Here is a 27,297-nt window from a genome sequence, read left to right on the forward strand (position 1 = left end):
ACACACAAAACACACATGATACACACACAACACAACCGAATACACACATGATACACACACAACACAACCAAATACACACAAAACACACATGATACACACACAACACAACCGAATACACACAAAACACACATGATACACACACTACACAACCAAATACACACAAAACACACATGATACACACACAACACAACCAAATACACACAAAACACACATGATACACAACACAACACAACCGAATACACACAAAACACACATGATACACACACAACACAACCAAATACACACATGATACACACACAACACAACCAAATACACACAAAACACACATGATACACACACAACACAACCAAATACACACAAAACACACATGATACACACACAACACAACCGAATACACACAAAACACACATGATACACACACAACACAACCAAATACACACATGATACACACACAACACAACCAAATACACACATGATACACACACTACACAACCGAATACACACAAAACACACATGATACACACACAACACAACCAAATACACACAAAACACACATGATACACACACAACACAACCAAATACACACAAAACACACATGATACACACACAACACAACCGAATACACACAAAACACACATGATACACACACAACACAACCAAATACACACAAAACACACATGATACACACACAACACAACCAAATACACACAAAACACACATGATACACACACAACACAACCAAATACACACATGATACACACACAACACAACCAAATACACACAAAACACACATGATACACACACAACACAACCAAATACACACAAAACACACATGATACACACACAACACAACCAAATACACACAAAACACACATGATACACACACAACACAACCGAATACACACAAAACACACATGATACACACACAACACAACCAAATACACACATGATACACACACAACACAACCAAATACACACATGATACACACACTACACAACCGAATACACACAAAACACACATGATACACACACAACACAACCAAATACACACATGATCCACACACTACACAACCAAATACACACAAAACACACATGATACACACACAACACAACCAAATACACACAAAACACACATGATACACACACAACACAACCAAATACACACAAAACACACATGATACACACACAACACAACCAAATACACACAAAACACACATGATACACACACAACACAACCAAATACACACAAAACACACATGATACACACACTACACAACTGAATACACAAAACACACATGATACACACACAACACAACCAAATACACACAAAACACACATGATACACACACAACACAACCAAATACACACAAAACACACATGATACACACACAACACAACCAAATACACACAAAACACACATGATACACACACAACACAACCAAATACACACAAAACACACATGATACACACACAACACAACCAAATACACACAAAACACACATGATACACACACAACACAACCGAATACACACAAAACACACATGATACACACACAACACAACCAAATACACACATGATACACACACAACACAACCAAATACACACATGATACACACACTACACAACCGAATACACACAAAACACACATGATACACACACAACACAACCAAATACACACAAAACACACATGATACACACACAACACAACCGAATACACACAAAACACACATGATACACACACAACACACATGATACACACACAACACAACCAAATACACACATGATACACACACAACACAACCAAATACACACAAAACACACATGATACACACACAACACAACCAAATACACACAAAACACACATGATACACACACAACACAACCAAATACACACAAAACACACATGATACACACACAACACAACCGAATACACACAAAACACACATGATACACACACAACACAACCAAATACACACATGATACACACACAACACAACCAAATACACACAAAACACACATGATACACACACAACACAACCGAATACACACAAAACACACATGATACACACACAACACAACCAAATACACACATGATACACACACTACACAACCGAATACACACAAAACACACATGATACACACACAACACAACCAAATACACACAAAACACACATGATACACACACAACACAACCAAATACACACAAAACACACATGATACACACACAACACAACCGAATACACACATGATACACACACAACACAACCAAATACACACAAAACACACATGATACACACACAACACAACCGAATACACACATGATACACACACAACACAACCAAATACACACAAAACACACATGATACACACACTACACAACCAAATACACACAAAACACACATGATACACACACAACACAACCGAATACACACAAAACACACATGATACACACACAACACAACCAAATACACACAAAACACACATGATACACACACAACACAACCGAATACACACAAAACACACATGATACACACACTACACAACTGAATACACAAAACACACATGATACACACACAACACAACCAAATACACACAAAACACACATGATACACACACAACACAACCAAATACACACAAAACACACATGATACACACACTACACAACTGAATACACAAAACACACATGATACACACACAACACAACCAAATACACACAAAACACACATGATACACACACAACACAACCAAATACACACAAAACACACATGATACACACACAACACAACCAAATACACACATGATACACACACAACACAACCAAATACACACAAAACACACATGATACACACACAACACAACCAAATACACACAAAACACACATGATACACACACAACACAACCGAATACACACAAAACACACATGATACACACACAACACAACCAAATACACACATGATACACACACAACACAACCAAATACACACATGATACACACACTACACAACCGAATACACACAAAACACACATGATACACACACAACACAACCAAATACACACAAAACACACATGATACACACACAACACAACCAAATACACACAAAACACACATGATACACACACAACACAACCGAATACACACAAAACACACATGATACACACACAACACAACCAAATACACACAAAACACACATGATACACACACAACACAACCAAATACACACAAAACACACATGATACACACACAACACAACCAAATACACACATGATACACACACAACACAACCAAATACACACAAAACACACATGATACACACACAACACAACCAAATACACACAAAACACACATGATACACACACAACACAACCAAATACACACAAAACACACATGATACACACACAACACAACCGAATACACACAAAACACACATGATACACACACAACACAACCAAATACACACATGATACACACACAACACAACCAAATACACACATGATACACACACTACACAACCGAATACACACAAAACACACATGATACACACACAACACAACCAAATACACACAAAACACACATGATACACACACAACACAACCAAATACACACAAAACACACATGATACACACACAACACAACCAAATACACACAAAACACACATGATACACACACAACACAACCAAATACACACAAAACACACATGATACACACACTACACAACTGAATACACAAAACACACATGATACACACACAACACAACCAAATACACACAAAACACACATGATACACACACAACACAACCAAATACACACAAAACACACATGATACACACACAACACAACCAAATACACACAAAACACACATGATACACACACAACACAACCAAATACACACAAAACACACATGATACACACACAACACAACCAAATACACACAAAACACACATGATACACACACAACACAACCGAATACACACAAAACACACATGATACACACACAACACAACCAAATACACACATGATACACACACAACACAACCAAATACACACATGATACACACACTACACAACCGAATACACACAAAACACACATGATACACACACAACACAACCAAATACACACAAAACACACATGATACACACACAACACAACCGAATACACACAAAACACACATGATACACACACAACACACATGATACACACACAACACAACCAAATACACACATGATACACACACAACACAACCAAATACACACAAAACACACATGATACACACACAACACAACCAAATACACACAAAACACACATGATACACACACAACACAACCAAATACACACAAAACACACATGATACACACACAACACAACCGAATACACACAAAACACACATGATACACACACAACACAACCAAATACACACATGATACACACACAACACAACCAAATACACACAAAACACACATGATACACACACAACACAACCGAATACACACAAAACACACATGATACACACACAACACAACCAAATACACACATGATACACACACTACACAACCGAATACACACAAAACACACATGATACACACACAACACAACCAAATACACACAAAACACACATGATACACACACAACACAACCAAATACACACAAAACACACATGATACACACACAACACAACCGAATACACACATGATACACACACAACACAACCAAATACACACAAAACACACATGATACACACACAACACAACCGAATACACACATGATACACACACAACACAACCAAATACACACAAAACACACATGATACACACACTACACAACCAAATACACACAAAACACACATGATACACACACAACACAACCAAATACACAAAACACACATGATACACACACAACACAACCAAATACACACATGATACACACACTACACAACCAAATACACAAAACACACATGATACACACACAACACAACCGAATACACACAAAACACACATGATACACACACAACACAACCAAATACACACACAACACAACCGAATACACACAAAACACACATGATACACACACAACACAACCAAATACACACACAACACAACCGAATACACACAAAACACACATGATACACACACAACACAACCAAATACACACAAAACACACATGATACACACACTACACAACTGAATACACAAAACACACATGATACACACACAACACAACCAAATACACACAAAACACACATGATACACACACAACACAACCAAATACACACAAAACACACATGATACACACACAACACAACCAAATACACACAAAACACACATGATACACACACAACACAACCAAATACACACAAAACACACATGATACACACACAACACAACCAAATACACACAAAACACACATGATACACACACAACACAACCGAATACACACAAAACACACATGATACACACACAACACAACCAAATACACACATGATACACACACAACACAACCAAATACACACATGATACACACACTACACAACCGAATACACACAAAACACACATGATACACACACAACACAACCAAATACACACAAAACACACATGATACACACACAACACAACCAAATACACACAAAACACACATGATACACACACAACACAACCAAATACACACAAAACACACATGATACACACACAACACAACCAAATACACACAAAACACACATGATACACACACAACACAACCAAATACACACATGATACACACACAACACAACCAAATACACACAAAACACACATGATACACACACAACACAACCAAATACACACAAAACACACATGATACACACACAACACAACCGAATACACACAAAACACACATGATACACACACAACACAACCAAATACACACATGATACACACACAACACAACCAAATACACACATGATACACACACTACACAACCGAATACACACAAAACACACATGATACACACAACACAACCAAATACACACAAAACACACATGATACACACACAACACAACCAAATACACACAAAACACACATGATACACACACAACACAACCAAATACACACAAAACACACATGATACACACATGATACACACACAACACAACCAAATACACACAAAACACACATGATACACACACAACACAACCAAATACACACAAAACACACATGATACACACACAACACAACCAAATACACACAAAACACACATGATACACACACAACACAACCAAATACACACAAAACACACATGATACACACACAACACAACCGAATACACACAAAACACACATGATACACACACAACACAACCAAATACACACATGATACACACACAACACAACCAAATACACACATGATACACACACTACACAACCGAATACACACAAAACACACATGATACACACAACACAACCAAATACACACAAAACACACATGATACACACACAACACAACCAAATACACACAAAACACACATGATACACACACAACACAACCAAATACACACAAAACACACATGATACACACATGATACACACACAACACAACCAAATACACACAAAACACACATGATACACACACAACACAACCAAATACACACAAAACACACATGATACACACACAACACAACCAAATACACACAAAACACACATGATACACACACAACACAACCAAATGGACAAATTCAACATAAATTGGACTAAACTGGACTGGATTTTATTTCCATCTGACATTATTCTAAAAACACACTTAGTATTCTCTCTGGCCCCGCCCACTCCCTGCCCAGTCCCTGCCCAGTCCCTGCCCACTCCCTGCCCAGTCCCTGCCCAGTCCCTGCCCAGTCCCTGCCGTGGCGGGTGTTGACTGTTACTGGACTCTATCTTTATTCACACAAGTTTTGATTGGTCTGTTTTTTTCATTTAATAAAAAATAAAAATAAACTTGATTGAAACTTTATTGACAGAAGTGTTAATAGTATAAAGAACAGTATAAATGATAAATGTATAACACACACTCTTATAAACTATAAAAGATGATTCTGCTGAACATATATTTATGAAGAAACATGTTGATTTCATAATGTATTTGTTTGTCTCTGTTTAAACAGACAAACAAACAAAGGAAGCGTCTGATGCAGATTCTGTTCAAACTTCAAAATAAAACAGGCGTTTCACAGTTTGTGGAATTTCAAACTAAAAAGTGGCTTAAAAATTTCTCCTGGTCCTGGTCCTGGTCTGCAGTCTCAGTAGGTCTTCAGTAGGTCTCAGTAGGTCTTCAGTAGGTCTCAGTAGGTCTTCAGTAGGTCTTCAGTAGGTCTCAGTAGGTCTCAGTAGGTCTCAGTAGGTCTTCAGTAGGTCTCAGTAGGTCTTCAGTAGGTCTCAGTAGGTCTCAGTAGGTCTTCAGTAGGTCTTCAGTAGGTCTCAGTAGGTCTCAGTAGGTCTTCAGTAGGTCTCAGTAGGTCTTCAGTAGGTCTTCAGTAGGTCACAGTAGGTCTTCAGTAGGTCTCAGTAGGTCTCAGTAGGTCTCAGTAGGTCTCAGTAGGTCTCAGTAGGTCTTCAGTAGGTCACAGTAGGTCTCAGTAGGTCTTCAGTAGGTCTCAGTAGGTCTCAGTAGGTCTTCAGTAGGTCACAGTAGGTCTCAGTAGGTCTTCAGTAGGTCTTCAGTAGGTCACAGTAGGTCTTCAGTAGGTCACAGTAGGTCTCAGTAGGTCTCAGTAGGTCTTCAGTAGGTCTCAGTAGGTCTCAGTAGGTCTCAGTAGGTCTCAGTAGGTCTCAGTAGGTCTGCAGAAGCTTGAGGATGGAGGGGAACATCTTGTCTTTGGCGTCCAGGCCCCAGATAAAGTCCAGATGTTCCCACTGCTCCAGATGAAGGTGGAACACCAGGTTTGAGATCTGGAGCAGAAGAAGATCAGAGACAAACCTGTGTCACTTTCACTCTCCTGACCTGTTCTGACCTCTGACCTGTGGGAGGAGCAGAGCCACATCTTTAGGGTCGGCCAACGTGTCGTGACCTCCAGAAAACACGGCTGTGGGAACTTTCATCTGCCTCACGTCATATTCAGGAGGAGACGTCTAAGAGAGGAGACCATGAAGGTTTAGAGGAGACCAGGAAGGTTTAGAGGAGACCATGAGGTTTAGAGGAGACCATGAAGGTTTAGAGGAGACCATGAAGGTTTAGAGGAGACCATGAGGTTTAGAGGAGACCATGAGGTTTAGAGGAGACCATGAGGTTTAGAGGAGACCATGAAGGTTTAGAGGAGACCATGAGGTTTAGAGGAGACCATGAAGGTTTAGAGGAGACCATGAGGTTTAGAGGAGACCATGAAGGTTTAGAGGAGACCATGAAGGTTTAGAGGAGACCATGAGGTTTAGAGGAGACCATGAGGTTTAGAGGAGACCATGAAGGTTTAGAGGAGACCATGAGGTTTAGAGGAGACCATGAGGTTTAGAGGAGACCAGGAAGGTTTAGAGGAGACCATGAAGGTTTAGAGGAGACCATGAGGTTTAGAGGAGACCATGAAGGTTTAGAGGAGACCATGAGGTTTAGAGGAGACCATGAAGGTTTAGAGGAGACCATGAAGGTTTAGAGGAGACCATGAGGTTTAGAGGAGACCATGAGGTTTAGAGGAGACCATGAGGTTTAGAGGAGACCATGAAGGTTTAGAGGAGACCATGAAGGTTTAGAGGAGACCATGAGGTTTAGAGGAGACCATGAGGTTTAGAGGAGACCATGAGGTTTAGAGGAGACCATGAAGGTTTAGAGGAGACCATGAGGTTTAGAGGAGACCATGAGGTTTAGAGGAGACCATGAGGTTTAGAGGAGACCATGAAGGTTTAGAGGAGACCATGAAGGTTTAGAGGAGACCATGAAGGTTTAGAGGAGACCATGAAGGTTTAGAGGAGACCATGAGGTTTAGAGGAGACCATGAAGGTTTAGAGGAGACCAGGAAGGTTTAGAGGAGACCATGAAGGTTTAGAGGAGACCATGAGGTTTAGAGGAGACCATGAAGGTCAGACCTGGTTGTAGTGCTTCTCGTTTCCCTCTGGTCCAAAGTCGAAGGCTCTGAGTTTTCCTCCTTTCACCGCCTGAAGCAGAGACAAGATGGAAGGGCATCTGACACACTGCACAGAGGCGTGGTCTGTTTCCATGGTGATGGAGTGTAAAGACACTGACCTGAGACCAGTGAACCATGTTCTGCACCGAGGTCCCAGCAGGACAATGAGTCGTGTAGACCGGAGTCCGAGTCTGAGACAGAGAACCAGGTGAGAACCAGGTCCAAACCAGGTGAGAACCAGGACTAAACCAGGTGAGAACCAGGACTAAACCAGGTGAGAACCAGGACTAAACCAGGTGAGAACCAGGACTAAACCAGGTGAGAACCAGGTGAGAACCAGGTCTAAACCAGGTGAGAACCAGGACTAAACCAGAACTAAACCAGGTGAGAACCAGGTCTAAACCAGGTGAGAACCAGGTCTAAACCAGGTGAGAACCAGGACTAAACCAGGTGAGAACCAGGACTAAACCAGGTGAGAACCAGGACTAAACCAGGTCTAAACCAGGTGAGAACCAGGACTAAACCAGGTCTAAACCAGGTGAGAACCAGGACTAAACCAGGTGAGAACCAGGACTGAACCAGGACTAAACCAGGTCTGCAGTACCATGTTGAGGTTGTAGTAGTGGTAGTAGTACTAGTACTGCAGTACCATGTTGAGGTTGTAGTAGTAGTAGTACTAGTACTGCAGTACCATGTTGAGGTTGTAGTAGTAGTAGTACTAGTACTGCAGTACCATGTTGAGGTTGTAGTAGTAGTAGTACTAGTACTGCAGTACCATGTTGAGGTTGTAGTAGTAGTAGTAGTACTAGTACTGCAGTACCATGTTGAGGTTGTAGTAGTAGTAGTACTAGTACTGCAGTACCATGTTGAGGTTGAAGTAGTAGTACTAGTACTGCAGTACCATGTTGAGGTTGTAGTAGTAGTAGTAGTACTAGTACTGCAGTACCATGTTGAGGTTGTAGTAGTAGTAGTAGTACTAGTACTGCAGTACCATGTTGAGGTTGAAGTAGTAGTACTAGTACTGCAGTACCATGTTGAGGTTGTAGTAGTAGTAGTAGTACTAGTACTGCAGTACCATGTTGAGGTTGTAGTAGTAGTAGTAGTAGTAGTACTGCAGTACCATGTTGAGGTTGAAGTAGTAGTACTAGTACTGCAGTACCATGTTGAGGTTGTAGTAGTAGTAGTAGTACTAGTACTGCAGTACCATGTTGAGGTTGAAGTAGTAGTACTAGTACTGCAGTACCATGTTGAGGTTGTAGTAGTAGTAGTAGTACTAGTACTGCAGTACCATGTTGAGGTTGTAGTAGTGGTAGTACTAGTACTGCAGTACCATGTAGAGGTTGTAGTAGTAGTAGTACTAGTACTGCAGTACCATGTTGAGGTTGTAGTAGTAGTAGTAGTAGTACTAGTACTGCAGTACCATGTTGAGGTTGTAGTAGTGGTAGTACTAGTACTGCAGTACCATGTTGAGGTTGTAGTAGTAGTAGTACTAGTACTGCAGTACCATGTTGAGGTTGTAGTAGTAGTAGTACTAGTACTGCAGTACCATGTTGAGGTTGTAGTAGTAGTAGTAGTACTAGTACTGCAGTACCATGTTGAGGTTGTAGTAGTGGTAGTACTAGTACTGCAGTACCATGTTGAGGTTGTAGTAGTAGTAGTACTAGTACTGCAGTACCATGTTGAGGTTGTAGTAGTAGTAGTACTAGTACTACAGTACCATGTTGAGGTTGTGTTCGTTGAATCCACACAGCACAAAGAACAGGTTCCCGCAGAGGGCGCTGTGTTTGGAACACACGTGTTCTGCAAACCACTCGATCATGTGACTCTGAGGGAAGAAGTCCCGCCTCCCGAACAGGTCCTGTCAATCACACACTGTTATAACAGCGGTTCCCAAACTGTGGACCCAAGGTAACAAACCATGTCATGGATTTATATTTACTCAAAGATCCTTTAAAAGGACTAATAACACATATTACATGACTAGAACAGGACTAGAACAGGACTAGAACAGGTCTAGAACAGGTCTAGAACAGGACTAGAACAGGACCAGAACAGGTCTAGAACAGGACTAGAACAGGTCTAGAACAGGTCTAGAACAGGTCTAGAACAGGACTAGAACAGGTCTAGAACCGGACTAGAACAGGTCTAGAACCGGACTAGGACAGATCGAGAACCGGTCTAGAACCGGTCTAGAACAGGACTAGAACAGGTCTAGAACAGGTCTAGAACAGGACTAGAACAGGACCAGAACAGGTCTAGAACAGGACTAGAACAGGTCTAGAACAGGTCTAGAACAGGTCTAGAACAGGACTAGAACAGGTCTAGAACCGGACTAGAACAGATCTAGAACCGGACTAGAACAGGTCTAGAACCGGACTAGGACAGATCGAGAACCGGTCTAGAACCGGTCTAGAACAGGACTAGAACAGGACTAGAACGGGACTAGAACAGGACTAGAACGGGACTAGAACAGGACTAGAACGGGACTAGAACGGGACTAGAACAGGACTAGAACGGGACTAGAACAGGACTAGAACGGGACTAGAACAGGACTAGAACAGGACTAGAACAGGACTAGAACGGGACTAGAACAGGACTAGAACGGGACTAGAACGGGACTAGAACGGGACTAGAACAGGACTAGAACGGGACTAGAACGGGACTAGAACGGGACTAGAACAGGTCTAGAACCGGACTAGGACAGATCGAGAACCGGTCTAGAACCGGTCTAGAACAGGACTAGAACAGGACTAGAACGGGACTAGAACAGGACTAGAACGGGACTAGAACAGGACTAGAACAGGACTAGAACGGGACTAGAACAGGACTAGAACGGGACTAGAACAGGACTAGAACAGGTCTAGAACCGGACTAGGACAGATCGAGAACCGGTCTAGAACCGGTCTAGAACAGGACTAGAACAGGACTAGAACAGGACTAGAACGGGACTAGAACAGGACTAGAACGGGACTAGAACAGGACTAGAACAGGACTAGAACGGGACTAGAACAGGACTAGAACGGGACTAGAACAGGACTAGAACGGGACTAGAACAGGACTAGAACAGGACTAGAACGGGACTAGAACAGGACTAGAACGGGACTAGAACAGGACTAGAACGGGACTAGAACGGGACTAGAACGGGACTAGAACGGGACTAGAACAGGACTAGAACAGGACTAGAACGGGACTAGAACAGGACTAGAACAGGACTAGAACGGGACTAGAACAGGACTAGAACAGGACTAGAACAGGACTAGAACAGGACTAGAACGGGACTAGAACGGGACTAGAACGGGACTAGAACAGGACTAGAACGGGACTAGAACAGGACTAGAACAGGACTAGAACGGGACTAGAACAGGACTAGAACAGGACTAGAACGGGACTAGAACAGGACTAGAACAGGACTAGAACGGGACTAGAACAGGACTAGAACAGGACTAGAACGGGACTAGAACAGGACTAGAACAGGACTAGAACGGGACTAGAACAGGACTAGAACGGGACCACTCAGGGCTCTGTTCAGAAATACACTCTAAGATCAGAGATATTTGATCTAAATGGCGTTGCTATGGAAACTGACCCAGATGGTGAACTCAGGCAGAATGGACAGTTTGGTCATCGGACTCTGAGTGAACGCCACCGTGGCAACCGGCGCCAACGCCACGAAGAGTTTGACTTTAGCCGCGATGGACGGAAGAGACGAGAACGCCATGAAACCTGCAAGAAAACAACAAGTAAACAAACGAGAACGCCATGAAACCTGCAAGAAAACAACAAGTAAACAAACGAGAACGCCATGAAACCTGCAAGAAAACAACAAGTAAACAAACGAGAACGCCATGAAACCTGCAAGAAAACAACAAGTAAACAAACGAGAACGCCATGAAACCTGCAAGAAAACAACAAGTAAACAAACAAGAACGCCATAAAACCTGCAAGAAAACAACAAGTAAACAAACGAGAACGTCATGAAACCTGCAAGAAAACAACAAGTAAACAAACGAGAACGTCATGAAACCTGCAAGAAAACAACAAGTAAACAAACGAGAACGTCATGAAACCTGCAAGAAAACAACAAGTAAACAAACGAGAACGCCATGAAACCTGCAAGAAAACAAGTAAACAAATGAGAACGCCATGAAACCTGCAAGAAAACAAGTAAACAAATGAGAACGCCATGAAACCTGCAAGAAAACAACAAGTAAACAAATGAGAACGCCATGAAACCTACAAGAAAACAACAAGTAAACAAATGAGAACGCCATGAAACCTGCAAGAAAACATCAAGTAAACAAACGAGAACGCCATGGAACCTGCAAGAAAACAACAAGTAAACAAACGAGAACGCCATGAAACCTGCAAGAAAACAACAAGTAAACAAACGAGAACGCCATGAAACCTGCAAGAAAACAACAAGTAAACAAATGAGAACGCCATGAAACCTGCAAGAAAACAACAAGTAAACAAATGAGAACGCCATGAAACCTCCAAGAAAACAACAAGTAAACAAATGAGAACGCCATGAAACCTGCAAGAAAACAACAAGTAAACATATGAGAACGCCATGAAACCTGCAAGAAAACATCAAGTAAACAAACGAGAACGCCATGAAACCTGCAAGAAAACAAACGAGAACGCCATGAAACCTGCAAGAAAACAACAAGTAAACAAACGAGAACGCCATGAAACCTGCAAGAAAACAACAAGTAAACAAACGAGAACGCCATGAAACCTGCAAGAAAACAACAAGTAAACAAACGAGAACGCCATGAAACCTGCAAGAAAACAACAAGTAAACAAACGAGAACGCCATGAAACCTGCAAGAAAACAACAAGTAAACAAACAAGAACGCCATAAAACCTGCAAGAAAACAACAAGTAAACAAACGAGAACGTCATGAAACCTGCAAGAAAACAACAAGTAAACAAACGAGAACGTCATGAAACCTGCAAGAAAACAACAAGTAAACAAACGAGAACGTCATGAAACCTGCAAGAAAACAACAAGTAAACAAACGAGAACGCCATGAAACCTGCAAGAAAACAAGTAAACAAATGAGAACGCCATGAAACCTGCAAGAAAACAAGTAAACAAATGAGAACGCCATGAAACCTGCAAGAAAACAACAAGTAAACAAATGAGAACGCCATGAAACCTACAAGAAAACAACAAGTAAACAAATGAGAACGCCATGAAACCTGCAAGAAAACATCAAGTAAACAAACGAGAACGCCATGGAACCTGCAAGAAAACAACAAGTAAACAAACGAGAACGCCATGAAACCTGCAAGAAAACAACAAGTAAACAAACGAGAACGCCATGAAACCTGCAAGAAAACAACAAGTAAACAAATGAGAACGCCATGAAACCTGCAAGAAAACAACAAGTAAACAAATGAGAACGCCATGAAACCTCCAAGAAAACAACAAGTAAACAAATGAGAACGCCATGAAACCTGCAAGAAAACAACAAGTAAACATATGAGAACGCCATGAAACCTGCAAGAAAACATCAAGTAAACAAACGAGAACGCCATGAAACCTGCAAGAAAACAAACGAGAACGCCATGAAACCTGCAAGAAAACAACAAATAAACAAATGAGAACGCCATGAGACCTGCAAGAAAACAACAAGTAAACAAACGAGAACGCCATGAAACCTGCAAGAAAACAACAAGTAAACAAATGAGAACGCCATGAAACCTGCAAGAAAACAACAAGTAAACACATGAGAACGCCATGGAACCTGCAAGAAAACAAGTAAACAAATGAGAACGCCATGAAACCTGCAAGAAAACAACAAGTAAACAAACGAGAACGCCATGAAACCTCCAAGAAAACAACAAGTAAACAAATGAGAACGCCATGAAACCTGCAAGAAAACAACAAGTAAACAAACGAGAACGCCATGAAACCTCCAAGAAAACAACAAGTAAACAAATGAGAACGCCATGAAACCTGCATGAAAACATCAAGTAAACAAACGAGAACGCCATGAAACCTGCAAGAAAACAACAAGTAAACAAACGAGAACGTCATGAAACCTGCAAGAAAACAACAAGTAAACAAACGAGAACGCCATGAAACCTGCAAGAAAACAACAAGTAAACAAACGAGAACGCCATGAAACCTGCAAGAAAACAACAAGTAAACAAACGAGAACGCCATGAAACCTGCAAGAAAACAACAAGTAAACAAACGAGAACGTCATGAAACCTGCAAGAAAACAACAAGTAAACAAACGAGAACGCCATGAAACCTGCAAGAAAACAACAAGTAAACAAGTAAACAAACGAGAACGCCATGAAACCTGCAAGAAAACAAGTAAACAAATGAGAACGCCATGAAACCTGCAAGAAAACAACAAGTAAACAAACGAGAACGCCATGAAACATGTAAGAAAAAAACAAGTAAACAAATGAGAACGCCATGAAACCTGCAAGAAAACAACAAGTAAACAAATGAGAACGCCATGGAACCTGCAAGAAAACAACAAGTGAACAAACGAGAACTTCATGAAACCTGCAAGAAAACAACAAGTAAACAAACGAGAACGTCATGAAACCTGCAAGAAAACAACAAGTAAACAAACGAGAACGTCATGAAACCTGCAAGAAAACAACAAGTAAACAAACGAGAACGTCATGAAACCTGCAAGAAAACAACAAGTAAACAAGTAAAGAAATGAGAACGCCATGAAACCTGCAAGAAAACAACAAGTAAACAAACGAGAACGTCATGAAACCTGCAAGAAAACAACAAGTAAACAAACGAGAACGCCATGAAACCTGCAAGAAAACAAGTAAACAAATGAGAACGCCATGAAACCTGCAAGAAAACAACAAGTAAACAAACGAGAACGCCATGAAACCTCCAAGAAAGCAACAAGTAAACAAATGAGAACGCCATGAAACCTGCAAGAAAACAACAAGTAAACATATGAGAACGTCATGAAACCTGCAAGAAAACATCAAGTAAACAAAAGAGAACGCCATAAAACCTGCAAGAAAACAACAAGTAAACAAACGAGAACGCCATGAAACCTGCAAGAAAACAACAAGTAAACAAATGAGAACGCCATGAAACATGCAAGAAAACAAACGAGAACGCCATGAAACCTGCAAGAAAACAACAAGTAAACAAATAAACAAATGAGAACGCCATGAAACCTGCAAGAAAACAACAAGTAAACAAACGAGAACGCCATGAAACCTGCAAGAAAACATCAAGTAAACAAAAGAGAACGCCATAAAACCTGCAAGAAAACAACAAGTAAACAAACGAGAACGCCATGAAACCTGCAAGAAAACAACAAGTAAACAAATGAGAACGCCATGAAACATGCAAGAAAACAAACGAGAACGCCATGAAACCTGCAAGAAAACAACAAGTAAACAAATAAACAAATGAGAACGCCATGAAACCTGCAAGAAAACAACAAGTAAACAAACGAGAACGCCATGAAACCTGCAAGAAAACAACAAGTAAACAAACGAGAACGCCATGAAACCTGCAAGAAAACAACAAGTAAACAAACGAGAACGCCATGAAACCTGCAAGAAAACAACAAGTAAACAAACGAGAACGCCATGAAACCTGCAAGAAAACAACAAGTAAACAAACGAGAACGCCATAAAACCTGCAAGAAAACAACAAGTAAACAAACGAGAACGCCATGAAACATGCAAGAAAACAAAGGAGAACGCCATGAAACCTGCAAGAAAACAACAAGTAAACAAATAAACAAATGAGAACGCCATGAAACCTGCAAGAAAACAACAAGTAAACAAACGAGAACGCCATGAAACCTGCAAGAAAACAACAAGTAAACAAACGAGAACGCCATGAAACCTGCAAGAAAACAACAAGTAAACAAACGAGAACGCCATGAAACCTGCAAGAAAACAACAAGTAAACAAACGAGAACGCCATGAAACCTGCAAGAAAACAACAAGTAAACAAACGAGAACGTCATGAAACCTGCAAGAAAACAAGTAAATAAATGAGAATGCCATGAAACCTGCAAGAAAACAACAAGTAAACAAACGAGAACGCCATGAAACCTGCAAGAAAACAACAAGTAAACAACTCCAGTGTCTTCTGTGGTCCATTGTCCTACAATGGAACCCTGCTGGAAGAATGAGGAATTACACCCACTTTATTTCCTCAGGTTTTTGGTCATGCTCAAGAAATCAGATCATGACCAGATTATTGGAGACTAGAGGAAGCGTCTGGGGAGTGGGAGAGCAGACCTATGGTGGTTCCCTGTGAGTGTCCGATGTAGCTGAGCTGCTGCTGCTCTGTGACGTTCAGGATGTAGTTTATCGTCGCTGGAAGATCCTTCAGCGCCATTTCATCATGACTGAAACACACAAGTGTGACATTCCGCCAAGCGTGTTGTAGACGTGTTGTAGACGTGTTGTAGACGTGTTGAAGACGTGTTGTAGGCGTGTTGTAGAAGTCTTGTAGGCGTGTTGTAGACGTGTTCTAGGCGTGTTGTAGACGTGTTCTAGGCGTGTTGTAGACGTGTTCTAGGCGTGTTGTAGACGTGTTCTAGGCGTGTTGTACGCGTGTTGTAGACGTGTTGTAGACGTGTTGTAGACGTGTTGTAGGCGTGTTGTAGAAGTCTTGTAGGCGTGTTGTAGAAGTCTTGTAGGCGTGTTGTAGAAGTCTTGTAGGCGTGTTGTAGACGTGTTCTAGGCGTGTTGTAGGCGTGTTGTAGACGTGTTGTAGACGTGTTGTAGACGTGTTGTAGACGTGTTGTAGGCGTGTTGTACGCGTGTTGTAGACGTGTTGTAGACGTGTTGTAGACGTGTTGTAGGCGTGTTGTAGAAGTCTTGTAGGCGTGTTGTAGAAGTCTTGTAGGCGTGTTGTAGAAGTCTTGTAGGCGTGTTGTAGACGTGTTCTAGGCGTGTTGTAGGCGTGTTGTAGGCGTGTTGTAGACGTGTTGTAGACGTGTTGTAGACGTGTTGTAGGCGTGTTGTAGACGTATTGTAGGCGTGTTGTAGGCGTGTTGTAGAAGTGTTGTAGACGTGTTGTAGGCGTGTTGTAGACGTGTTGTAGACGTGTTCTAGGCGTGTTCTAGGCGTGTTGAAGACGTGTTGTAGGCGTGTTGTAGACGTGTTGTAGGCGTGTTGAAGACATGTTGTAGGCGTGTTGTAGGCGTGTTGTAGAAGTCTTGTAGGCGTGTTGAAGACATGTTGTAGGCGTGTTGTAGGTGTGTTGTAGACGTGTTGAAGACATGTTGTAGACGTGTTGTAGGCGTGTTGTAGAAGTGTTGTAGAAGTCTTGTAGGCGTGTTGTAGACATGTTGTAGGCGTGTTGTAGACGTGTTGTAGGCGTGTTGTAGGCGTGTTGTAGAAGTGTTGTAGAAGTCTTGTAGGCGTGTTGAAGACATGTTGTAGGCGTGTTGTAGGCATGTTGTAGGCGTGTTGTAGACATGTTGTAGGCGTGTTGTAGGCGTGTTGTAGGCGTGTTGTAGGCATGTTGTAGACGTGTTGAAGACATGTTGTAGACATGTTGTAGGCGTGTTGTAGGCGTGTTGTAGACGTGTTGTAGGCGTGTTGTAGAAGTGTTGTAGAAGTCTTGTAGGCGTGTTGAAGACATGTTGTAGGCGTGTTGTAGGCATGTTGTAGACGTGTTGAAGACATGTTGTAGGCGTGTTGTAGACATGTTGTAGGCGTGTTGTAGGCGTGTTGTAGACGTGTTGAAGACATGTTGTAGACGTGTTGTAGGCGTGTTGTAGGCGTGTTGTAGACGTGTTGTAGGCGTGTTGTAGACGTGTTGTAGGCGTGTTGTAGGCGTGTTGTAGGCGTGTTGTAGGCGTGTTGTAAGCGTGTTGTAGACGTGTTGTAGGCGTGTTGTAGGCGTGTTGTAGACGTGTTGTAAGCGTGTAGTAGAAGTGTTGTTGGTCTGGTCCTGGTCCTGGTCCTGGCCCTGGCCCGTACCTGAAGGCCCAGTACTGGTCCTTGTCCGGGTCCAGGCTCTTGTGTTTCCTGGACCAGGTGTTTCCTCGGCTGTTGGAAATCCAAACGTCGAAGCCGCTCTGAGACAGAAAAAACCCCAGAGCCGAGTCCGGAGGGTTTGTGATCCAGTTACTGCCGGCGGCCAAGAGTCCATGCTGCAACAGGACCACTGCAAGAGAGGAGAACCGGGTCAGAACCGGGTCTACAGCAGGAGCACTGCCAGAGAGATTGAATACCAATGTTTCTTCTGGAATGTTTTAGAAATCCTGACGCTTTGACTTCCATCTGAAAGTCATTTTCAATCTGAAGATTCTGGTCAGAGCTCAATAAGCCCCGCCCTAAAGGAGGAGTTCCCCCTGCCCTAACCCTAGGCCTTTGTTCCCCCTGCTGGAGCAACTCACCTCCAGAGCGCCCCCTGCTGGAGTGACTCACCTCCAGAGCGCCCCCTGCTGGAGCAACTCACCTCCAGAGCGCCCCCTGCTGGAGCGACTCACCTCCAGAGCGCCCCCTGCTGGAGCAACTCACCTCCAGAGCGCCCCCTGCTGCAGTGACTCACCTCCAGACTCCAGAGCGCCCCCTGCTGGAGCGACTCACCTCCAGAGCGCCCCCTGCTGGAGCGACTCACCTCCAGAGCGCCCCCTGCTGGAGCGACTCACCTCCAGAGCGCCCCCTGCTGGAGCGACTCACCTCAAGAGCGCCCCCTGCTGGAGCGACTCACTTCCAGAGCGCCCCCTGCTGGAGCGACTCACCTCCAGAGCGCCCCCTGCTGGAGCGACTCACCTCCAGAGCGCCCCCTGCTGGAGCGACTCACCTCAAGAGCGCCCCCTGCTGGAGCGACTCACTTCCAGAGCGCCCCCTGCTGGAGCGACTCACCTCCAGAGCGCCCCCTGCTGGAGCGACTCACCTCAAGAGCGCCCCCTGCTGGAGCGACTCACCTCCAGAGCGCCCCTGCTGGAGCGACTCACCTCCAGAGCGCCCGCTGCTGCAGTGACTCACCTACAGAGCGCCCCCTGCTGCAGTGACTCACCTCCAGAGCGCCCCCTGCTGGAGCGACTCACCTCCAGAGCGCCCCCTGCTGCAGTGACTCACCTACAGAGCGCCCCCTGCTGCAGTGACTCACCTCCAGAGCGCCCCCTGCTGGAGCGACTCACCTCCAGAGCGCCCCCTGCTGCAGTGACTCACCTCAAGAGCGCCCCCTGCTGGAGCGACTCACCTCCAGAGCGCCCCCTGCTGGAGTGGGGGATGCGGTTCAGTGTGAGGATGTAGCCGTCCTCCGTCTCCACCTCGTGTTCTTCAGACGGAAAGCCCCACCTCCTGATGATCTCAGACTGAAACAAACCAAGTCAAACATGTTAGAAGAGCCTCTGGTCCTGTCACAAGACCCTGGTCCTGTCACAAGACCCTGGTCCTGTCACAAGACCCTGGTCCTGATCCGGTTCTGATCCTGGCTCTGGTCTGGACCTAATCTGGATTTGATATGGTTCAGACACGTTTGGTGGAAAGAGATTCTTTTTGAGATGTTTATAGACTTCATACATAACCAGGTCTAAACCGGGTCTAAACCAGGACTCACGATGTTCATTTGGACTTCAGGGTCCAGAGGAGGAGCTGGTTTGATGCAGAGGCTCAAAGAGATGCAGAGGAAGAACCAGGACAGACTCAGAAGCTCCATCTCTGAAACCAAACACAAACAGCACTTATTATCGTGTTATTATTGTGTTATTATCATGTTATAATCGTGTTATAATTGTGTTATTATATTGTTATCGTGTTATTACGAGGTAAATGTGTGACAAACAAAGAACATGGTCATTAGTCTGCGTCACGTGAAAAGCACAGTTTCTGATTCTAAAATAAACATAAGTCAGATTTTTGCAGAAGTGAAAGTTCATAACATGAACTTTGTGTTCTTTTGTATTGATTCATCTTGTGTTATAATTCATGATGTCATCATCAGAGCAGCAGTTTAAGGTCAACTTCACCTTAAAAGACCCATATTTCATGTATTTTCAGCTTTTATCTGAGCGATAAACTCTTCAAACATCGAGCTGCTTCTGTCGCACTTCACGTCCGTTTGTATTATTCCAGAGGCTTTAGGATCAAATAAAGCAACTTAAAAGCATTTGACTTTGAATTCAACATTTGAGAACAGAACTCTTTCTTCTGCACGACGTGTTCAGCCAAAGTGACGGGTTTAAAGTCTTTTTTAACAGTTTGAGACCTTCTGAAGGGCTTATTTTAATACAATATAAAATGCAGTCTTTTCTGTTAATAATAAAAAATCTACATTTGATGCTTTACGAGAAAAGAAAAGACCATTTATGTTACATTTTACAACAGGACTTAGACTTTAACAAGAGTAAATCTCTTTTGCTGCAGTAATTGTCTGATTTAAACCTGAACTTACCTGATATAACCTCGTCATTACTGGGAGTCTGTACTTTGGACTTTTTGGACTAAAATATGACACTTTAACATTGATGACACGTCTGAACATTAATTCTGAGTTTGACAGTATTTACAGCATACCTTTCCACTTAACTGAATATTTGGTGCTCCTAAAATGTTTATTACTGTGTATTTAATCTGACTTTAAAGTCACTTTTAAACATGATTTACACTTTACATGACTCTAAAGTATCACTCGAAGCCGATATAACTCTCTCTGAACAGATTCATGCAGATTTATTCCATGTTTCGTGGAGTTTTGAGTGTGTTTTGTGTCTGAAACTCACCGGCGCCGCTCCGCTTTTTCCCTTTGACGCGGATCAGGCAGAAACCCCGGAAGCAACCCGAAAACACGGAAGTGGCGTCACGGCCTGCGGGCTCTGTGATTGGGCGGACTCGGGTGCGGCGTGAAGCTGCTGTAGATGAACTTTAGTTTGGAAAGAACATTTGATAAAAGTGAAATATTTATGACAATTTTGATTCAAGCATTTAATCTAATCAAATAATTTACACAAGTATTTGTGCCTCATGGGGTTTTATTTGTTATTGCGTGTGTGCTTGATGTTGATTTGTAGCTTTATTGTGACAGTCACACCGGATGTTCCTCCTGTGCGCTTCCTCTTTTGTTTACTTCGGACTGACGCTTTCATAACCTCAGCTTCAGCGGACACAGCCGAACCAGGACCCGAACCAGGACCCGAACCAGGACCCGAACCAGGACCCGAACCAGGACCAGGACCAGGACCCGGACCAGGACCCGGACCCGCCGTAGACCCGCTTTGGCCCAGGACAAACTCCGGTTCGGTGTCGGTTCGGCCCAGAATGCTGCGCGTGCTGATTGTCGGGGCCGGACTCACCGGGAGTCTCTGCGCATGTCTGCTGAGGCGCGCGCTGCAGAACCGCGTGCACATCCAGGTGTGGGACAAGTCACGTGGGACAGGTGAGTGCGCGTGCGTGTGTCGGGAGGGGGTCAGGTGAGGTCAGGTGAACGGCCACTGCGCATGTGCAGAAGGACTGAACCAGACCTAAATCAGACCTAAACCAGGACTTTACCAGGACTTTACCGGGACTAAATCAGACTTAAACCCGGACTAAACCCGGACTAAACCCGGACTAAACCCGGACTAAACCCGGACTAAACCCGGACTAAACCCGGACTAAACCAGGACTATACATGTGTTCGCACATCCGGGAACTTGTGCAGTAGCAACCGAGTCCACCATTTTGAAAGGGGCACAACAACACGACTACTACACACGATATGCAGGAAATATGAGTTCTGTAAAGTCATTGTTCTGTCAGGTCATTGTTCTGTAAGGTCATTGTTCTGTAAAGTCATTGTTCTGTCAGGTCATTGTTCTGTCAGGTCATTGTTCTGTAAGGTCATTGTTCTGTAAAGTCATTGTTCTGTCAGGTCATTGTTCTGTCAGGTCATTGTTCTGTAAGGTCATTGTTCTGTAAGGTCATTGTTCTGTAAAGTCATTGTTCTGTCAGGTCATTGTTCTGTAAGGTCATTGTTCTGTAAAGTCATTGTTCTGTCAGGTCATTGTTCTGTCAGGTCATTGTTCTGTCAGGTCATTGTTCTGTAAAGTCATTGTTCTGTAAGGTCATTGTTCTGTCAGGTCATTGTTCTGTCAGGTCATTGTTCTGTAAGGTCATTGTTCTGTCAGGTCATTGTTCTGTCAGGTCATTGTTCTGTCAGGTCATTGTTCTGTTGTCAGACTGAGGAGTGAGAGCTTTGTCGTTCCGTTATCGTCTAAAGAATCAAAGTATTCGTAGCTCCTTATGCTGTAGAAAAGGATGCAGTCGTGGTGGCTGCTCGTATATCGCGTGCCCCTTTCAAAATGGCCGCTATGGGGAAGTCCTGGATGTATGACGTCACCGCGAAGGCCTGTATCGTCGACTTGTTGGTCACATGACTCTTCTTCTCTCTTCAGGAGGTCGTATGTCCACCACTCGATTCTCAGATTGTGTTGGAGCAGACGTTGGAGCTCAGTACATCACGAGCACAGAGTTCTACAGGAAGAAGCACCACAGGTCAGAGGTCAGAGGTCACACAGGTCAGAGGTCACACTAGGTCATATCTGCCGAATGTGATCAGACTGCAGCCTACACTACTATTCTTTTCATAGATCACACTGAAATATGTGTCTGCACATTTGGTTAGTTTAGATCTGGTTCAGACCCGGTTCAGACCCGGTTCAGACCCGGTTCAGACCTGGTTGTGTCTCTTCAGTCTGTACGAGGAGCTGATCTCGGCTCAGGTGCTGGAGCCCATGACGTGTTCAGTAGAAGGTTTACAGCAGAAGGAAAACGCTCAGAACTTCATCAGCCCCGAAGGAACGAGCCACATCGTCAAACACTTCCTCCAACAGTCAGGTACTCCCACTCTCAGGCCGGGGGCGGGGCCGGGGGCGGGGCCGGGGGCGGGGCCGGATCACATCAGGCTCAGTTTGGGGTCAAATTGCGGTCAGATCAGGGGGGTTGGGGTCAGATCAGGGTCAGATCAGGGTCAGATCAGGAGGGTCCGGGTCAGATCAGGGTCAGATCAGGAGGGTCCGGGTCAGATCAGGGTCAGATCAGGAGGGTTGGGGTCAGATCAGGGTCAGATCAGGAGGGTCCGGGTCAGATCAGGGTCAGATCAGGAGGGTCCGGGTCAGATCAGGGTCAGATCAGGAGGGTTGGGGTCAGATCAGGGTCAGATCAGGAGGGTCCGGGTCAGATCATTGGGGTCAGACATCACAGACTTGGACCATTGACACGAGAACATTAAACTTTGGGTCAAATTGAATCTTTTGTTTCCAGAGGCGGAGTTGCAGCTTGAGCGTCATGTGACCTCTGTGTCCCGTCGCGGTGCATCATGGGAAGTGGAGTTCACAGGGGGTCAGAGCGAGTCCTTTGACGTTGTTGTCCTGACGATGCCTGTGCCCCAGATTCTGCAGCTGCAAGGAGACTTCAGCCACCGTGAGAACAAGACCAGCTTTAGAGCGGCTTCAGATCGTTGGTCCGGACTGAAACGTCATGCTCTTTGGTCCGGACTAAAACGTCACGTTCTTTGGTCCGGACTGAAACGTCGCGCTCGTTGGTCCGGACTGAAACGTCGCGCTCGTTGGTCCGGACTGAAACGTCGCGCTCTTTGGTCCGGACTGAAACGTCGCGCTCGTTGGTCCGGACTGAAACGTCGCACTCGTTGGTTCGGACTGAAACGTCGCACTTGTTGGTCCGGACTGAAACGTCGCACTCGTTGGTCCGGACTGAAACGTCGCACTCGTTGGTCCGGACTGAAACGTCACACTCGTTGGTCCGGACTGAAACGTCGCACTCGTTGGTTCGGACTGAAACGTCGCGCTCGTTGGTCCGGACTGAAACGTCGCACTCGTTGGTTCGGACTGAAACGTTGCGCTCGTTGGTCCGGACTGAAACGTCGCGCTCTTTGGTCCGGACTGAAACGTCGCGCTCGTTGGTCCGGACTGAAACGTCGCGCTCTTTGGTCCGGACTGAAACGTCGCGCTCGTTGGTCCGGACTGAAACGTCGCGCTCGTTGGTCCGGACTGAAACGTCGCGCTCTTTGGTCCGGACTGAAACGTCGCGCTCGTTGGTCCGGACTGAAACGTCGCGCTCGTTGGTCCGGACTGAAACGTCGCACTCGTTGGTCCGGACTGAAACGTCGCGCTCGTTGGTCCGGACTGAAACGTCGCGCTCGTTGGTTCGGACTGAAACGTCACGCTCGTTGGTTCGGACTGAAACTGTTTCAATAATACATTTGTAGACCTACATAGCCCATGATCCTTTGCGTTGTGCTTGTGCTGCAGTGCTGTCTGAACAGCAGGTGGCGCTGCTGTCTCAGGTCCAGTACTCGTCCAGGTTTGCTCTGGTTCTGTTCTTCTCCAAAGACCAAGGTCTGGACCTGGACTTCGGCCTCAAGTACGTCTCCAACAACGACTGCATTCGCTACATCTCTGTAGAACACCAGAAACGCAACAACAGTGAGTCCTGGTTTAGTCCTGGTTTAGTCCTGGTTTAGTCCTGGTTTAGTCCTGGTTTAGACCTGGTTTAGACCTGGTTTAGACCTGGTTTAGTCCTGGTTTAGTCCTGGTTTAGTCCTGGTTTAGACCTGGTTTAGTCCTGGTTTAGTCCTGGTTTAGACCTGGTTTAGTCCTGGTTTAGTCCTGGTTTAGTCCTGGTTTAGTCCTGGTTTAGACCTGGTTTAGACCTGGTTTAGTCCTGGTTTAGACCTGGTTTAGACCTGGTTTAGTCCTGGTTTAGTCCTGGTTTAGTCCTGGTTTAGTCCTGGTTTAGTCCTGGTCTCACCTGGTCTTTGTCCTCAGACTCAGGTCTTGGTCCATGTCTCGTTGTCCACACGAGCGTCTCGTTCGGGTCTAAATATCTGGACTCTGACCTGCTCCAGGTCCAGACCCTGATCCTGGACCAGCTGCACAAGCTCCTCCCACAGCTGCCTCAGCCAATCAGCATCAAGACGCATAAGTGGAGGTTCTCCCAGGTTAGACCCTCCCCAGATACTTCCCTCTCCCCAGACACTTCACTTCCCTCTCCCCAGACACTTCACTTCTCTCTCCCCAGACTCTTCCCTCTCCCCAGACACTTCACTTCTCTCTCCCCAGACTCTTCCCTTCCCTCTCCCCAGACACTTCACTTCCCTCTCCCCAGACACTTCCCTCTCCCCAGACACTTCCCTCTCCCCAGACACTTCCCTCTCCCCAGACTCTTCTCTCTCCCCAGACTCCTCCCTCTCCGTTCATAACTCCTCCCCTCTCTCTCGCAGGTGCAGACTGCAGTTCCTGATTGCCCGGGTCACATGACTGTTCTAAACCAACCGCTGCTGCTTTTGGGCGGAGACGCGTTCACTCACTCAAACTTCGACGGCTGCGCAGAGTCTGCACTGAGCATGCTCAGAACGCTCACCCAGAGTCTGCACTGAGCATGCTCAGAACGCTCACCCAGAGTCTGCACTGAGCATGCTCAGACCTCCCTCTGCCCAGACACTTCCTCTGGGCTTCAGACAGTGAAGTTCAGGAGCTGAGCCGCTCTGTAAGACTCTGACCTCTGCAGGATTGTGGATTTTCTTGACGCTGCGTCTGAAGCAGTTTCATGAATCTGCCAAGCACCAGAACCTCACATCAGCCAGGTCCTGGTCTGATCCTCTGCAACGGGAGCAGCGGCTCTGCTCAGAGCTCCTGGGGTCAGAGGTCACATCTGAATGTGTTTATATTAATATAAAGTTCACCTGGAATAAAGATCTGTAAGTCTCACCTTCCTCTGCTGTTTACACGGGAGGGCATCTGCCACGGGGAGGGCATCTGCCACGGGGAGGGCATCTGCCACGGGGAGGGCATCTGCCACGGGGAGGGCATCTGCCACGGGGAGGGCATCTGACACGGGGAGGGCATCTGACACGGGGAGGGCATCTGCCACGGGGAGGGCACCTGACACGGGGAGGGCACCTGACACGGGGAGGGCACCTGACACAGGGAGGGCACCTGACACAGGGAGGGCACCTGACACGGGGAGGGCACCTGACACAGGGAGGGCATCTGACACAGGGAGGGCACCTGACACGGGGAGGGCCCCTGACACGGGGAGGGCATCTGACACGGGGAGGGCACCTGACACGGGGAGGGCACCTGACACGGGGAGGGCCCCTGACACGGGGAGGGCATCTGACACGGGGAGGGCACCTGACAGTTTCTAAATCTTTATTTACTTTTACAGTTCATTTCTTTGTAAAAACAAAGTTTAACATGAAACGACCCGGTCACGAGTCGTCATGGTCGTCATGGTTACACGAC

The 27,297-nt window shown here is 44.8% G+C and overlaps 2 protein-coding genes across 3 annotated transcripts; one reads left to right on the plus strand and one right to left on the minus strand.

Annotated features, from left to right (window-relative positions):
* Positions 1 to 7,528: 7,528 nt before the first annotated feature.
* On the minus strand, positions 7,529 to 21,800 carry lipf (lipase, gastric). 2 transcript variants are annotated; one of them, XM_072440261.1, is made up of 12 exons: positions 21,778 to 21,800; positions 20,616 to 20,716; positions 20,256 to 20,370; positions 19,025 to 19,211; positions 17,330 to 17,439; positions 12,657 to 12,793; positions 10,788 to 10,928; positions 9,190 to 9,261; positions 9,033 to 9,101; positions 7,977 to 8,087; positions 7,745 to 7,907; positions 7,529 to 7,547 (listed from the first exon to the last, which is right to left on the minus strand). In XM_072440261.1, the coding sequence occupies exons 2-11, from the start codon at positions 20,712 to 20,714 to the stop codon at positions 7,788 to 7,790; spliced, it is 1,161 nt and encodes a 386-aa protein (XP_072296362.1). In that variant the 5' UTR covers positions 20,715 to 20,716; positions 21,778 to 21,800; the 3' UTR covers positions 7,529 to 7,547; positions 7,745 to 7,787. The 2 variants fall into 2 exon arrangements, with proteins under 2 accessions (XP_072296362.1, XP_072296360.1); XM_072440259.1 differs by lacking the exon at positions 7,529 to 7,547 and having other exon boundaries at positions 7,592 to 7,907.
* A 336-nt stretch (positions 21,801 to 22,136) lies between these two features.
* rnls (renalase, FAD-dependent amine oxidase) lies at positions 22,137 to 26,760 on the plus strand. The gene is made up of 7 exons (XM_072440262.1): positions 22,137 to 22,430; positions 23,428 to 23,527; positions 23,727 to 23,869; positions 24,296 to 24,454; positions 25,303 to 25,476; positions 25,819 to 25,991; positions 26,274 to 26,760. The coding sequence occupies exons 1-7, from the start codon at positions 22,313 to 22,315 to the stop codon at positions 26,427 to 26,429; spliced, it is 1,023 nt and encodes a 340-aa protein (XP_072296363.1). The 5' UTR covers positions 22,137 to 22,312; the 3' UTR covers positions 26,430 to 26,760.
* Positions 26,761 to 27,297: the final 537 nt, after the last annotated feature.

This window comes from Eucyclogobius newberryi, unplaced genomic scaffold (assembly GCF_026437365.1).
Source record: "Eucyclogobius newberryi isolate DKJ021-1_F unplaced genomic scaffold, fEucNew1.0.hap1 SCAF_118, whole genome shotgun sequence".
Lineage (NCBI taxonomy): Eukaryota > Metazoa > Chordata > Actinopteri > Gobiiformes > Gobiidae > Eucyclogobius > Eucyclogobius newberryi.